This window comes from Larimichthys crocea, chromosome XV, assembly GCF_000972845.2.
Source record: "Larimichthys crocea isolate SSNF chromosome XV, L_crocea_2.0, whole genome shotgun sequence".
Classification (NCBI taxonomy): Eukaryota; Metazoa; Chordata; class Actinopteri; family Sciaenidae; genus Larimichthys; species Larimichthys crocea.
Window position 1 is genome coordinate 11,716,983 of NC_040025.1, and position 15,624 is coordinate 11,732,606.

The 15,624-nt window shown below is 42.5% G+C and overlaps 2 protein-coding genes and 1 long non-coding RNA gene across 6 annotated transcripts; 2 read left to right on the forward strand and 1 right to left on the reverse strand.

Moving 5' to 3' along the window:
- Window positions 1-1,723: 1,723 nt before the first annotated feature.
- camk1gb (calcium/calmodulin-dependent protein kinase IGb) lies at window positions 1,724-11,595 on the forward strand. The gene is made up of 13 exons (XM_010737078.3): window positions 1,724-1,960; window positions 3,701-3,812; window positions 7,254-7,379; window positions 7,521-7,595; window positions 7,680-7,818; window positions 8,170-8,293; window positions 8,395-8,470; window positions 8,705-8,817; window positions 8,899-8,977; window positions 9,122-9,209; window positions 9,488-9,840; window positions 9,933-10,035; window positions 11,109-11,595. The coding sequence occupies exons 1-12, from the start codon at window positions 1,837-1,839 to the stop codon at window positions 9,988-9,990; spliced, it is 1,467 nt and encodes a 488-aa protein (XP_010735380.2). The 5' UTR covers window positions 1,724-1,836; the 3' UTR covers window positions 9,991-10,035; window positions 11,109-11,595.
- LOC109140821 (uncharacterized) lies at window positions 10,045-13,432 on the reverse strand. 4 transcript variants are annotated; one of them, XR_003463878.1, is made up of 4 exons: window positions 13,152-13,432; window positions 11,691-12,094; window positions 11,083-11,582; window positions 10,045-10,796 (listed from the first exon to the last, which is right to left on the reverse strand). It is a non-coding gene; the product is annotated as an uncharacterized LOC109140821 (long non-coding RNA). The 4 variants fall into 4 exon arrangements; XR_002042558.2 differs by having other exon boundaries at window positions 11,691-11,806; window positions 11,981-13,427; XR_003463877.1 differs by having other exon boundaries at window positions 11,691-13,424.
- A 1,109-nt stretch (window positions 13,433-14,541) lies between these two features.
- g0s2 (G0/G1 switch 2) lies at window positions 14,542-15,387 on the forward strand. Its single transcript, XM_010737057.3, has 2 exons — window positions 14,542-14,644; window positions 14,732-15,387. Exon 2 carries the CDS (start codon window positions 14,751-14,753, stop codon window positions 15,102-15,104), a length of 354 nt encoding a protein of 117 aa, XP_010735359.3. The 5' UTR covers window positions 14,542-14,644; window positions 14,732-14,750; the 3' UTR covers window positions 15,105-15,387.
- The last annotated feature ends 237 nt before the right edge of the window (window positions 15,388-15,624 follow it).

Genomic DNA, 15,624 nt, shown 5'->3' on the forward strand with positions numbered 1-15,624 from the left:
TTCAGTTCAGAATTATGAAGACCTACAGACCTGCTGATTTATCGGTAAGTCAATAAAGTCTCTTAGTATTAATTTATACATTACAAAATAAAGGATACATCCCATCAAAAGAGATTTTCTTTTTTACCAACTTATTAGTGATTGAAACATTTATTATTTATAACAGTGGCTATATTTATTATGGCTAATGTGACACTAACTCTCTGTGATTTACAGAGTTTATGATGGACAGTGAAGTAAACTGCTGCCAGCTGTAGCTGCTGTTAGCTCAGTTTGGTAGCCGGGCTGCCCGGACTGTGAGCTCAGAGCACCGAGGGAATGTTAGTGTTTGTAACACAGGTGTTTTTGGATCACTGGGAAGAAGAAGAAGAAGAGGAAGAAGAAGAAGAAGAAGAAGAAGAGGAGGAGGTTTTCAGGACTGGGATGTGGGCAAATGCAGACTGGGAGTTCAGTTCAGAGCTTTATTGTCCCTCCAGGGGAAATTTGATTTGCAGTGACAATGCAACTTACACAACAAACAATAAATAGACAAACAGTGACATAGAACAATGACGCAAAGTAAAGCAACCAAAACTTGATTTAAACAATCCTAAACGAAGTAAGAATATAAGTGACAGAAAGCAAAAAGTCTGTAAAAGATAAAAAGATAAACAGATGCCACAAGAACAGTGCGATTTAAGAGTTGTGCAGATTGATTGCATTGATTGAACGTGGAACAAAGGAGAATTTATACCTATTTGTTCGTGCCCTAGGTAGCATGTATCTCCGTCCAGACGGCAGAGAAATAAATTCCTGCAACAATGGGTGGTCAGGGATGGACCGAGCCTTCTGTAGGACTCGTCTGTCAAAGATCTCTGAGAGACAGAGCTGCTGCATGCCAATTATCCTGTTGGCATCTCTCACAATTCTGAACAGACAATTTTTGTTTTTAACCGACAGGTTTCCATAAAATGAGATCAAGCAAAAAGTTAAAACTGACTCAATAAAAGATCTATAAAACAACATTAAAAGATTTTAGTCTGCGCAGAAAGTATAATCTCTGTCGGCCCTTTTTACAGATTGTTGAGGTAGGGGAGCCAGTGTCGTGCTAGAACCGGAGCTGGGCTACCAGGTCCAAGACTGAAGGACTAAAAAGGATGTTGACCAAGGAACCTAAGAAGCTGCCGGACAAGAGTAAATGTGGGACTGACTTTTAGTGGTTGGTAATGAAATAAAAGGCTGAAAGACAGACGCCGAGCTGGGCTGACTGCTGCTGGACTAGTCAGTGATATCAGCTGCTGCTGGGTCTTGCTTAGATGTTTGTCTCTCAGTATGATTCCAGATGACAGAGGTATTGCACTCTGAAACTGGAGGCGCTAAATCACATTTCTACTTAATGTTGCATCAGTTCAAAGATACTTATGAAAACAAGTATTTTATTGTATATTAAATATTCATTTAAGACTATAAAATAAAACTGCTTTGATGAAATGATGTGAGACAATCAAACATGACCCATCAGTCACCTGTTGTCACTCAGCACTGACCACGCATTTCAAAATGGAAGTCCACTTCTATCAGTGTGAAGAGGTGCGTGTGCGTGTGCGTGTACCCGCGCATGCGCGTGAACATTTTGGGCTGTTTTGAATGTATTGTGCAGTTTTTGTTGTTTTTTTTTTGTTTCCTCTCTCTTTTTTTGGAAAAGCTGCTCAGACCTGTAGCTGCGTGCAGGAGCATGGACGCAGCGCAGAGGGAGCAGCAGCAGCAGCAGCAGCAGCAGCAGCCTGATCTGGAATCTGTGCCCTAAGTCTCAATGAGCACCTGTAAGACTGTCAGTCCCTCCCCTCAGCTCTCTCCATGGATGTCATCCCTGACTTGACAACAGGTACTTGTGAGGTCCCAGACAAAGTAATCCGTCCAGACCTCGGCGAGCTGGCAGGAGAGTCAGAGCAGAGCTCCTTCAGCGCCTCGCAGTCTCAAGGTAAGAGTGCTGGTGGATGAATGAAGACTGTGTGAAGTGAATTCTTTGGATCTGGATGTTGTGGAGCTGCAGTTTGGGGTTCTGCTCAGCCGTCAGGAATCAGGGATGCCTGATTAGTATTCCGTGCGTAATTCTTGTAGTTTTAAGTCCTGCTGCGGTCACATTCATCACGATGAGTCATTTCATGACTTGCCTGTATTTAAGAGCGTCATTGCTCACGCATGAGAGCTGTGTGTGTGTGTGTGTGCTCCAAGCTCGGTCTGAATATCTGATCCTCCTGCTGCTGCTGCCGCAGAGTGATCTTTCCGCGGATGCCGCAGCCAACTTGGTCCTGGCTGGTGGCATGCAGAGGCAGAGGCAGAGGCAGGAGGGGAGGGCTGCAACAAGACCCCCGACAGCATCCACCATCAGATCCCATCAGATCACCTCGTCTCTCTGCGCTCTGTCACACCTTTTTACCAGTGTTCTTCATCTTTATGCGCGTTTTTATGCGTCACGCGTGTCTGTGGCTGTAAACCTGCAGTTTAAGAGTCTCATCTGTAGGAAAGTGTTTGAAATGTGGACGCATTGCTGCATGTTTTTCACCGTGCACATCAGTGCTGTGTGTTTCAAACATTCTCCAACATCCAGCGTGGTTTTCTCTGCGTAAAGACACGGCTGATCTCCTGCTGCTCTCTTAAATAACAGCACATACTGACTGCAGGGGAAGCCAGGTTTAATAAAAAAGGTGCAAGACCCCGCAGAGATGCTCAATGTGTGAATGGCAAATCAATTCCAGAGAGATGCGTTGCATAAACGTGTTGCAACATTTGAATTTATCTGGAGTGTGGAGCTGATTTTAAAAAAGACTAAATCAGGTTTTTCTCTCCTCATCTGTCGCTCAGGTATTTAAATCATACTCTGCTTTACTTTTTATTTTTTAAGTTATTAGTTCGAGGCTATACTCGAAGGTCAGGTTACTAATCCCTTATATAAGAGGAAAGAGGGCAGGAAAGCAAACTGGGTGACCTGCTCATTTAAAGTATTCCTAATCCTCCTCAATACCTTCAGTTTTAGTGGATAAATCACGACTTTCTAATCCTTGTAGATTGATTATTATTTCAGCAAAGGCATTAACAGCAAAACTGAACACTCCTGTACGATGATCAGACATGACTGACAACAGGTTTGATCATACTTTTATTTTTGAAGTGCACATTTTCAGACATAAACAGATTATTTGCACTTTTTTTCCTCGTTTGACAGATTATTGGTGGTGCAGTATCATAATAATAATGCATTTTATATTATTGAAGTACTCAAAGACACTCTACAGGGTAAAATCATCAAAATCAGGCACTAAAAACTCAGTCATCAGATTTAAAATGTGCATTTTTGTCAGAGATTCAAAGGTGGGCAGGTTGTACAGACAGGGGAGAGAGCTCCAGAGGGAGGGGGCAGCTTTGGAAGCAGTGTCACCCCATGTTCGCTGACATCTGGCTCTGACACAGTATGTGCCGGTCCTTCCTGTGTGCTAGTTCCAGCACGGATTAATGCTCCAACCTGTTTGTCTGCCAGGCAAAGACTCACCTGCTCATCCTGCTGCAGACAGTCTGAGCAGCATCAACCTTCATCAGCTGCCTTCTAAGTTTATGATTATGAGGATGAGGGAGTCTGGACATTAAACCGGGATTATTGCAGAGCATTGTACAACTTTGTTTACATCGATTCTCTTTTCTGTTTTTTTCTTAATTCTTGAAGAAATTGCCGCCAAAGCGTCTGCAGACATGGGTCGACAAGAGGCCGACTATGTGTGGAAGAAGAACACTGAAAACATCCAGGAGATATTCGACATCATGGAGGAGCTGGGATCGTGAGTACCTTTTACTCCATGTGACATAATGCACAAAGTAGAGAGTTCAGTCAACTCAAGTCAGTTTTATTCATGATACAATTCACAGATTTGCATCAAGGGGGACAGAGGGTACATCTTTCTGTCCTTTCTGTCTCAGTTCAGATGGAAAAACTCACCCAAAAAACTTGGGGAGGAGGGATCAGATGCACAGACATGCAGCTGATTCATTCAAAAGTTTTTAATAATCATTGAGTGGACAAGTTTTAATTTGTATTTCTGGGAACATTTTGCATGGCTGGATGTTTTGTTTTAGTGATACAGACTGCATCTTGGAGTGATTAGAGACCCTCGACCTGCTGTTTGAGTCGGACGACAGATTACTGGTTTCATGGGATTGACACGAGGACGCCTTCTTAACCGAGGTCTTAGACAACAAGACACACTGTTGGCTGTTAGAGGGTTAGTCTGGCTGCGTTGGTTAGCTCAGCAGTTCATTCACAGAAACGTCTCGCTCAGTTATGAAGAAAGAGAAGAAAACATCTGATTAGAAAGCGAGTAGAGCTTTGACAGTGGATTCGTTGATCAGCTGATTGACATAAAAATGATAAATACCTCGTTTGTGACTTCTTGACTCTCTGTCATGCAAAACAAAAACATTTAATAACCTCACATTTGGCTTTAGGAAGTTATGATGAGCATGTTTCACCATATTCTGACAATGAATTAAAAAAACATAACTTACTAATCAGTCATGAAAATATTGGTTAGTTGCAGCCCTGAAGGCAGGTGAGTTGTTGATTGTAAAGTTTTAGGTCATAGTCATAAAGATAATGTTTTGTATACTGTATACACACACACACACACTCAGTCACCAGCTTCTTCTGCTGGCCCACTATCTGTGAGGTCAGCATTCATAATCAGCAGATCTTCCAGCACGTTTGGAGTGTTCATATCATGAGAGGCCAACGGTAAATAATGGTGCAAGTGCTGCCAAAGAGACGTCAGCATGTTGCTGGAAAACAGAGCGGATCTTGTGCTGAGAGGTCTTTAGATGAACACATCAGCGGTGATTGGACCGTGAAGGAGGCGAGGCCCTGCTGAGCACAGGACGCAAACTAATATGGTGTCTTAATTAGTTTGCAGCAATTATTTTTATTTCCCCAAACACACGCAAACAAGCGTGGGAGTTTTTTTACGGAGAAGACAAGTAGAAGAACACTCGTTTAAAGTCAGAGTGATGTGGTTTGACCCAAAGAGACTTTCTTCCTGTCTTCATTTCTGTTGAAGGTGTCAACACGGTGAAGCCTCTGAGCTGTTTTGCCCGTGCTCAGGTTTGCGACCTAGTTTGTTTGTTTTCTGTCTTCCTGTTTCCATCATCAGAATAAAACAAAAAGGAGGGGAACCCAAAGGGGAGCGGAGATTACGTAAAACAGCCTTTTCCCATCGGGCCTCATCACGCATCACAGTGTAAACAACATCCTGATGGTTTCTTGGCAATCAGGACGGAGTCTCTTCAGGGGGTAAAATCCCATAATGACTCTGAAAGGACACATTCTAGTCGATGTGTTTGAACGTTACGCGTGCAGATTTTACACACTCGAGTCAGTTCAGGAGTGATTTTTGATTGCTTTTTGTCTTCCTTTAAAGAAAGAAAAGAAAAGAAAGAAAGGATGCTGTCTGGTGTTTATGTTCAAGCGCTTGATTGATGATTTCTCCTGAGAGTCACAATAAGCCTCGAGGAGATCCGGAGAAGAAAATGAGCTCTTGTAACCAGGGAGAAATCAGACGAGCAATGAGGATGAAGTGAAGTGCAGCGATGACGCTTGTTCCTGTCTGCCACCCTGAGTCAGCAGCAACAGACATTACCGTCCAAATGTGATGCAATAAACTTATTAGAAAACAGTGCTGTTAGACGCTGCGAGGTGCTGCAGCAGGCGTGTCTCAATCTCCATCAGGGTCAGTGTCTTCCAGACTGAGGTCAGGGTTGTGCTCTGCCCACAGCCCCTGACAGCTGTCTGAGACCTGACCTGTACTTGTACCTGCACACAGGAACTCGCTGTTCCTGAGGATCTCAGCCGCACATGCTCAGTTTCTGACCTTTGCGCTTCAAGCTCTCAGCCCGCCGGCGGTCCATTGCGTCAGGGATAAAGGAAGGCTTAATCCACCAGGTAGAACAACTATTCCCAGACAGCGCTGAAGATAGCATGCACACAGGGCTGAATAATAAGCCTCTGACATGTGAATGGTTAAGCCACAGAGATCTTTACTGGATCTTAATTGAACCCCTTGATATTTCTATTTCTGCTATTTTAAATCCGGCTGGTAGAAAATCCATAGTGAGGAGGAGACATTTTATAATTTACCTTTAGGAGTTGATTCAATGTTGTTAGCTTGGATTGGACTCCGACCAGCACCTCTAAAGCTTTGTTACCATGTTACCATGTCTTATATATCTGCGTTAAAGGTCCAGTGTGTAAGATTTCTAAACTTCATGTTCATAATCACCTGAACTGGTTTTTATTTTCTTACATCAGAATGAGCCATTTATATCTACAGAAACAGAAACAGGTCCTATATGGCATGTAGAACCACCAAGAACTGACAAACTAAACACTGGACTTTTAAAAACACTGACGTTAAAATTAGTAACACCATCACTGACGTCAGGTATATTTTACCTCGATATAATATCCCGGATAAAATACAGTTTTCATCAATTTATGTAAAAATACAACACTGTATGCCAAACTGTAGTACTCTTCTTTAATTTCCCAATATACAATATCACATACACTAACATGCCTCTTAAAAAACCATAGATGGGAGGAGGGAAACAAACATCCCATTAATGACATCAGTGAGCAGCCTGAAGCTACCAAAGGACCCAACATGCAACTCAGACAGCAGCAACACAATGAAAATCACATGACAAGAACTGTGTGGGTGAAAATCACGACGTTAGTGTTCTATGGTTAAAACTCTTATTTGTGGGCCAGAAATACTAAAATACAAACACTGTCCGCTATTCAATGTATCTATATGAGTGGTATCAGCCTTTTTATCTGACTGTTGCCAAGAAGGGAAATAAGTGTCAAATTAAATGTAAACCACACAGAGAAATAGCTCTCACACCACCACACTCTAAATCATTTGAAGCTCTGCGAATAAATAAATGATCTCTGCTGAGAAACTATCACTGTCACAGCTTTCAGATGAACAAAAGAGAAATGGAAGCAAACAATAATCATCCCAGACTGGCTGAGAAAAAGTGAAAATAGACCCAGCGAGAAGCCAAAACTGTCGGCTCCTAAAGGCCTCATGTTTTATTAACAATTCCCTGATTCAATAAGAGGGAAAAGACTCATTTCCTCTGACTCGCGAGAGACTTATTATCATTCTGTGATGCTTCAAAGCAATCAGCGACTCTGTCATTAATTATGTCGTGTGTTAATTAAACAGGGGAGCGTTCTCAGAGGTGTACATGGTGAAGGAGAAGGCGACGGGAAAGATGTTTGCCATGAAGTGTGTGAAGAAGAAACAGAAAAGAGACCTCAATCTGGAGAACGAGATCGCCGTGCTGAGAAGGTGAATTTTTATGAGCCTTCGACTTTCATTTAATATTCTGTCAGTAGTCAGTAGTGTGGGGAAGGAGCCACATTCATCAGCTTAAGGTGCTGCTTAAGTTAAAAAAGTGTGAGGTATTCATAAAGATTATTTATTCAACAGAATCCAGCATGAAAATGTCGTCGGGATGGAGGATTTCTATGAAAGTCGGACCCATTACTACCTTGTCATGCAGCTGTGAGTTTCCAGTCTTTGTATTATGATTTAAATGAGCAGGTCCGTTCATTAAAATGGGATTTAAGGTTGCATTCTTCTCCCCAGTGTTTCAGGCGGTGAGCTCTTTGACCGTATTCTGGACCGGGGGGTTTACTCGGAGCAGGATGCCAGCAGAGTGATCCAGCAGGTGCTGCAGGCCGTCAGCTATCTGCACCAAAACGGCATCGTGCATCGTGACCTCAAGGTACGAATCAAATACAATGACACAAAACAATCACATTTACAAAGATGGAAGAGTTTCCAATCCATCCGTCCATCAGTCATCTATACCTGATTATACACCCCACCTATGCAGGAAAAAAACATATACTTAGATGCTTAGATGCTTCTTAAACTTCCAAAATGGTTTAGAGCCAAGCAGGATGTTTGTAATTGTCTGTGGCGTTATTGTGTCGTAGGCCAACTGTAAGTAGACATCCACACTGGTGCTTGAGTTTGTATGTGGGTGTAGTTTGCTGATTTCTGTGTTTTCTTTGAGAGTAAAGACTCTCTTCGGTGTGTGTGAACAGCTCTCTTGTCTTTGACCCCTGTGTAGCCAGAAAACATCTTGTACTATAGCCCGGACGAGAACTCCAAGGTCATGATCAGTGATTTTGGCCTCTCCAAGATGGTAGACAACGACATCATGTCGACGGCTTGTGGCACCCCAGGATATGTAGGTAAGGAAACACGTCTGTCTACTGAATCATTTATGGACTCTTGCTCAGTGGGGGGCTCAAATGAGTCAGAGAAACATCTTCTTTTTTTTTGGCACTTTCAGCTCCTGAAGTTTTGGCACAGAAGCCCTACAGCAAGGCAGTGGACTGCTGGTCTATTGGAGTTATCACCTACATCCTGTAAGTATTAACGAATGAACGGCGTGCACACATCAGTAGACTGAGACAGTGAGAGGAAAGAGTCATTTAAACCGAATACTAACTGCAGGATCGTCAGATATTCAGATCATAATACATAATAATGATGCAATTATTGAGCTATAGCACCATCTAGTGACCATCTGTGTACCTGCACACACTAGAATTACTCATGCTTCTTCTTTTACCCAATGATGATGAATGTGTATGTTGCAGGCTCTGTGGATATCCCCCTTTTTACGAAGAAAGTGAGTCGAGACTGTTCTCCAAGATCATGAAGGCGCAGTATGAGTTCGACTCGCCCTTCTGGGATGACATCTCCGAATCTGGTAAGCATTAGACATATTGTATAACCTGCTGCATACAGAGCCCAGCCGGACTTCATGTGTGTGTCATCCTCTCATCCGCAGCTAAAGATTTCATCCGTAACATGATGCAGAAGAATCCCAGCATGCGTTACACCACCGACCTGGCCCTCAGACATCCCTGGTGAGTGAGACACTGCGAACTACAAACACTTTCATGGAAGGAAACAGGTGTGAAGTACAGGTGGTTGGTGTGTATCCACACAGATGGGTTCAGGATTAAGTTCTACCTTAAAATAAATGTTCTGTTCCGTCGTCTGTTTTCCAGGATTATCGGAAAGACGGCTCGGAGCCAGGACATCTACTATTCTGTCAGTGTTCAGATCCAAAAGAACTTCGCCAAGACCAAGTGGAAGGTCAGTCGACGCTGATTTCTTGGCTTTGATTTGGTAAGCTCATTGAGGAGCTGCAGTTTACAGTAGATTAATCAGGTGTCCACCTAAATCCTTCCTGATTAAGGACAGTTTAATAAGATATTGTTCTGTAATCAAGGCAACCAGCGGCTGATGTAGGGCTTTTACTGTCAGGAAAACAAAGTGCTCTTGATTGTTCAGCAGTAAAACTCACTCTAAAGCATCAATCTGTTGTCTGGACTGACTTTCTGACCCTCCTCCTGTTTTTGTTCACCTCACAGCAAGCCTTTAACGCTGCCGTAGCCATCAACCACATGAAAAAGCTGCAGCTGGCCCACTCAGAGCTCGCCCTGAGGCAGGCCAGCATCCCAGACATCAACGTGATCGATGTGTCCTCCCCAACAAAGAGCCGCAAACGTCTGGATCCAGACAAGCTGGACCAAAACGTGGCGATGGAGATGAACGGGAAAGTACAGGGGGCGCATCACATGTCCCTGCCCACGAGCCAAGTTGAACTGAAGAGCCATTTCCACTCACTGAAGGCCACTCAGAGTCAGCGCGACGGGCACCACGCGCCCACCATAGCTGAGCAGGGCAAGAACGTCTACCACTCCGAGCCCGCCAACCTGAACGGGTCGGTACAAACGCCGTCTTTGTAATTTAAGATGCCAGATATCGCAGCAAGACTGACGCATGGTGACGCCTTCTTCTTTCTTTTGCTTTCAGGTGCGGTAAGAACCATAGTGGTAAACCTGTGCAGACCGGAGTCTGCTCAGTGATGTGAAGGCTGCATGAAGTTTACATGGAGAAAAAAAACACATTTTACTTGGTAGGTTCAAGTATTTGCATTTAATAATCAAATCCACACAAGTAAAGTCAGATCTTTATGTGTCCGACCTGATTCCACACAAATAAAATTCATACTTGAAGATTTGATATAGAAATCATGAATGGCAACAGTTTAAGTACATAAACATTTAATACATTTTACATTTATAAGACATGATTACCAGCGATACTCTTCAGGTCCATGGACCAAATCTTGGTTGGCACATGACAATTTTCTAATTTACCAAGAAACGAAATCAATTCTGCTTGTTTATGCCAATTAGTAGTTATTAATTTTCTTGGCTGTGCATATGGTTGCCCACCATGAGCCAGGTTCTGCTCGAGATTTCTGCCTCTTCAAAAAAACGTTTTCCTGTCAGGTGCTCGCTCATGGTGGGAATTGCTTATTCTCGGTAAATAATATTATAAAGAGTACGGTCTAGACCTGCTCTATGTGGAAAGTGTCTTGAGTTAACCTCTGTTATGATTTGGCACTACATAAATAAAACTGAATATCAGTGTGCAGAAGCAGTGACACTTCATTTCTGACTTGCTGTGACTGGATTTGCCTCTTGGTAATAATGAGGGCAGCAAACATCGAATGTTTGACAGTGAAAACAAGCAAAATTGACGAGTGAATTTTATTTTGACAACTCATACCAGTCAAAACCCCCTGCGCTTAATTTGTCGAATGCTGTACGCGAGGTCGTTAATATCCGGCGCCGTTACGAGTCAAAGCGTGTTAGCTTTGGTGCAGCATTCCTGCAAGAGAAGAGGAAATTACAACTTTGAAGTCGTGTCCATTCTGCCACACCAAGCATCTCCATTTTGCAAAAGTGGCCTCAGGCAAAGCAACTTGAGTGTCCTATAGCAGTGAGCAGATGCTGACTCTTTAATTATACATGCTGTTTGACAATATGCTGTGTGCCAATATATGTCTGCTCCATAAGGGGACTCTAGTAGCATAAACAAACCATCTAGATCCTGCTGTGCATGTTTTCTGTTATTTTCAGCTCATTACAGGCAAGTGTGTGTGTGTGTGTCTCACCCTGTCTATGTTTCTGCCCTCTGCAGGTCAGTGTTGCTGTGCTGACTCAGCATGCGGCTGTTTTGTGTCAGCAGGTCCTTAACCCGGTGCTGAGAAAGAGAAGTGGTTAAATCCCATGGACGGACCCGTAAACGGTCTGCTAGGTCCACACAGTCGGTGGGACTTTTTTATTTTTTTTTGGAAAGAGTGCCTATGAAGCTTCCTGACAAACACACACACACAAACACACAAAGACACACACACATACAGATGCACAAGACTCACTTTAACTCAGACTTACAGGGTAGACTTCAGTTAAACAGGACGAGCTCAGACAGTATTTGAGGGATTGGGGTGTGATGGGGTCGTGGCTCACCCTGCTGCTGGGCTGCAACATGAACGTCCGGCTTATTGATGGTGAAGCGGCCCCTGACCTCTGAGGTCATGAAGGCTTTTTGATCAGGGAGAGTTCAAATAGAGCACTTAGTGTCCAGGCGGATTAGGATCACGGTTACATGTTGCTTGAAAAAAAAACCACACACAATGCAATAATACAAATTATTGTACTTCAAGTGTAAAATATACTTTAGCACAATATAATATATGAAAAAAAAACACTGCATGCTTACTGCTTCAAATAAGCCATACTGTATAATCTCTTCTGGTAACGTTGTCTCTTATTTTTATGACTTTCCTCATGTTAACTGTTTGTTGTTCTGTTTCTTTTTTCTAAAGTATTTGTTTCCTTTTTTTAAGAAAAAAGAAAAATTAATGTTAAAATATATACAGACATTAAAAAAAAACATAATAAATGTTCAAACTGACAAACCATTAGCAGTGTAAACGCCACAAGTATATCCATAATTTGCCAACTCAACCTGCTAGAATGTCAAACGTCACTTATGTTCACTGTACTCACTGTAAGTGGTTCATGCTGCACAGTCTTTGCTTGTGGCTTCGTATTGATGCGTTCGACGGATGTTGATTCACTCTGTGTATTATGATGGGATCCCTGTGTGCTCATGAATAAACGCTGTACAGAATCTGTGTTAGTTTTATTTGTCTTCGAGTACTTTTCACTTTAAAAAATAAATTGGAACCAGAGCTGAGAGAAAGCACCGAGGATGAAACGTGGAAAACAATGTTGATACGTGGACAAATACTTGGAGAGATAAGTAGAGAATTATCAACAGATAACAGGACAGAATGATAAAAATAGACAGATTAATGTTTGTACATTTTTTTTTTAGATTTTCCTGCCCCAGTTCCAAGATTGCAGAATTTGGAATTATCCCTGACTAATGTAGACATTTGTATTTGGTTAATACCCTTTTGCTTACAAAAGGGTATTAACCAAATGTACAGCATTGGCTCATTGAGGAAAAACCTTCCACAGGATGACAGAGAAGAAGATTAAAAGTGAGTTTAAAGGTCCAGTATTTAGGATTTAGTGGCGGTGTAGTTGCTGCAAAGTAAGTGAAACTGAAATATGAATGTTCATGTTGGGTCATAATGAAACTAAAATTTAATTTAAACTCAAATTTTGCTTATTTAAGAGAGAAAATAAATAATAAATAACTCCTTGTACTTCATTCAGTGACCTGACAGGGTGCTGCGAATTAAAGCTAACCTCCAAACCAATTACCAGGCTGTACTACTTCAGTAGATTAGATGACACATCAGCTGTTCGAGTACAGGGCGGCAGGGATTACCAGGAGTGGTGTCTTTAGAGCTGCAGGTCTCAGCCAGAGTAAATTAACAGTAAGCCAGCAGATACAAAGCATGTCCTTCCAGCTGACTTCAAACTGAACATTGCAGCTTTTAGCAAAGCATGTGAATTTGGATCAGTCATATTCAATTTTCCCTGCTCTGCATTTTGCTGTAAGTGCTGCCCTTGAATCACCAGCTAAGCTGGAAACAATAGGAAGAGATTAGTTTTAGATAATATATTTAGAAATATACAGATTTTACGCTCAGTGGTTCGGCTTTTAAATGTCACTGATCAAAGAAAATCATTGTGTGTGTCATTCCTTTTGATTTTTACACTTCTTTTTCTTTAAACATGACATAAAAACCCAGTGTATACTTACCCTGTTCTCCCCCCTGAGCTCCTGTTGAAAGAGTTTTCACATCTGCACACACCGTGAAACAGCCACAACATGGTCCAGTGTGCAGACAGACTGTCCATTCAGGCAGAAGATGCCAGAAATGTGGGGCAAAGGTCTCCAAACAGTCTCAACCTTTTCCCAGCAGTACTGAACATAAATGCCCAGGATCCAACCCTGAGTTGCTCAAAGAGGAACATTATTGACAGAGTAATTGCAGTGATATTACCAGCGACGTTTGTGAAACTCCAGAAGCTGACAAATGGGGCAAAGGTTGTTCTTGGATATAGCCACATTTCACCCCTGCTGAGCAAAAGTTCAAGTGTTGATCAATAAACCACCAAAACAGTAATTGCACCATAAGTTCTGTGTCTACGTTTTGTTTTGTTTTGTTTTTTTCTCGCATATTTTGCAATTATGGGTTTTGCAATTGAATATGCGACTAAAGTGAAAGACGTGCGTATGTTTACGGTGTTTGGCATGTGGTACACTATGTCTCTCTGTGTGTTTTTGAACCTTTGTGGCCCTTTACTCATTTCACTTAAACATAGCCAGCTAGTGCCAAGTAGTTTTTGACTAGCAGAAGACACAAACACACAGAGACATACATGGAAACACAACAGACAGGTCAACTGACGTGACGTCTCATGCTTGCATGTTATGGCACTAAGCGTCTATCATCATCTGGCATGCAGATGTTGAACCAACATGCAGATGTCTCATGACGTTGGCCAGTTGTCATTTTCACTGATGGCTGATGACACATGTCTCTCTGTGACAAAGATCAGACTCGTTTCACAACTCACTTGCCTGACTTGACTCCTATTAACCCCTGCATTCTCTCACTGCTTCACTGTCAGCTTCATGATCAGACAACAAACATGAGCAAGAGCAGCTCTCGGCTGCATGACTCGAGGGGGGGCTTTCTTCTACTGAACCTTATCTCTCGCTGTTCAATAAAGGTTATTAAATATGTAACTGTACAGTTGTCAAATAATTCCTCCAACCAATAAATGGGACTGGCTTTCCACTGTTTCACATACTGTGATTGGACACTGTTCAAGCTCTCCTGATGAGGATCAATGTTTATGGTAACAAGCCACGCGACAACAAACCAATCACTTCTGTTGTTCAATGTTCAGTAACGTGTAGTATTTCAGTGTTTACATGAAGTATCCTCATTTTTGGGCCCAGTATCACGGACCTCATGTGATGTCACGTGCACAGTTTCACAGTTCAGGGAATATTTTCATCACGGCTTGTCCTGAAAAAACACATGCCCTTTTACCCAAAACAAGCCCTAATCTCCCAAAGCAACTTTAGTAGCCTCATGAATATGCATGGTGTCGTCCACTGTGGGAGTTAACCTGGCTCCACTTGTGTTTATATTGCGGGATCTGCCCTTGTTTCTCTGCCTGCGAATGCCTGACTGGGCCGAACACTAAGGAGAAAAATCTGAATTTGGGGTGTTCTTCAAAGTAAGTATTAGAAGAAGAGGAAAGATTGATTTCAAATTTGTTCTTGAACAGTTTTCTCTAACTCAACATCTCCTTTTTCTTCAACAGACAAATCGAACAACGCAACATGGAAACTATTGGCGAGATCATCCCATTTGCTAAGGAGATGTTAAACCAGAGGCCCAGCCGGGGCATGCTGAAGATCTACATGCTCGGCTCCACTCTGGCGATGCTCGGACTGGTCGGTGGACTCGTGGAAACGGTTCTCCTGCCATTTGTGGAGCAGGAGACCACTGAGGACACACCAGCCGAGCTGATCATGAAGGAGAAGAAAGATAAGAAGCAGATGTTGAAGTCACATACTACCGTGGTCCACCCTGATGTTGTAGACGTGCCGGAGACGACAGTGATAGAGGTCAAGGCCAAATATCTGGCGACCTTTGGGCAGAGAAGCTCAGCTAACCGCTTACATGCTTCTTAAAGAAACTCTCCTCCCCTTCTGATGTAAATGGACGTGATATGTACAATGTTGGTGGTAGTGGTGGCAGATTTAATCACCACGTTGAACCTGTCACTTTGGGCTTGTTCTTTTACTTCAGATGAGATGCGTAGATACACTGAAAACTGCAGGGTACAGTAACGTCTGGCTGCTGGGCAGCAGATTCTTGTGGATGTGATTTGATGAATGTGTTGGGAACAAAAGGGAATGTGTGTGATCTGATTCATTTTGCACTCGAATAAAGCCATTTTCATCTGGCAACTGATTCAACTCATTTGAACTTTTGTGCAGGTTGCGAGCAAACATTCCTCAAACTAATATTTAAACAGTGCTTCTCTGGTTTACAGACAACTCAGGCAACTCACAATGATACTAAGCTCTTCTACATAAACAAACATGGCACCCTCCATCTTCAGCTAACTGGTATCTTGCTGCAAAACAATTCAGCTGACTAGGAGGAATCAAACCATGGTACTAATGCTGCTACTCTCTTTAACACCAC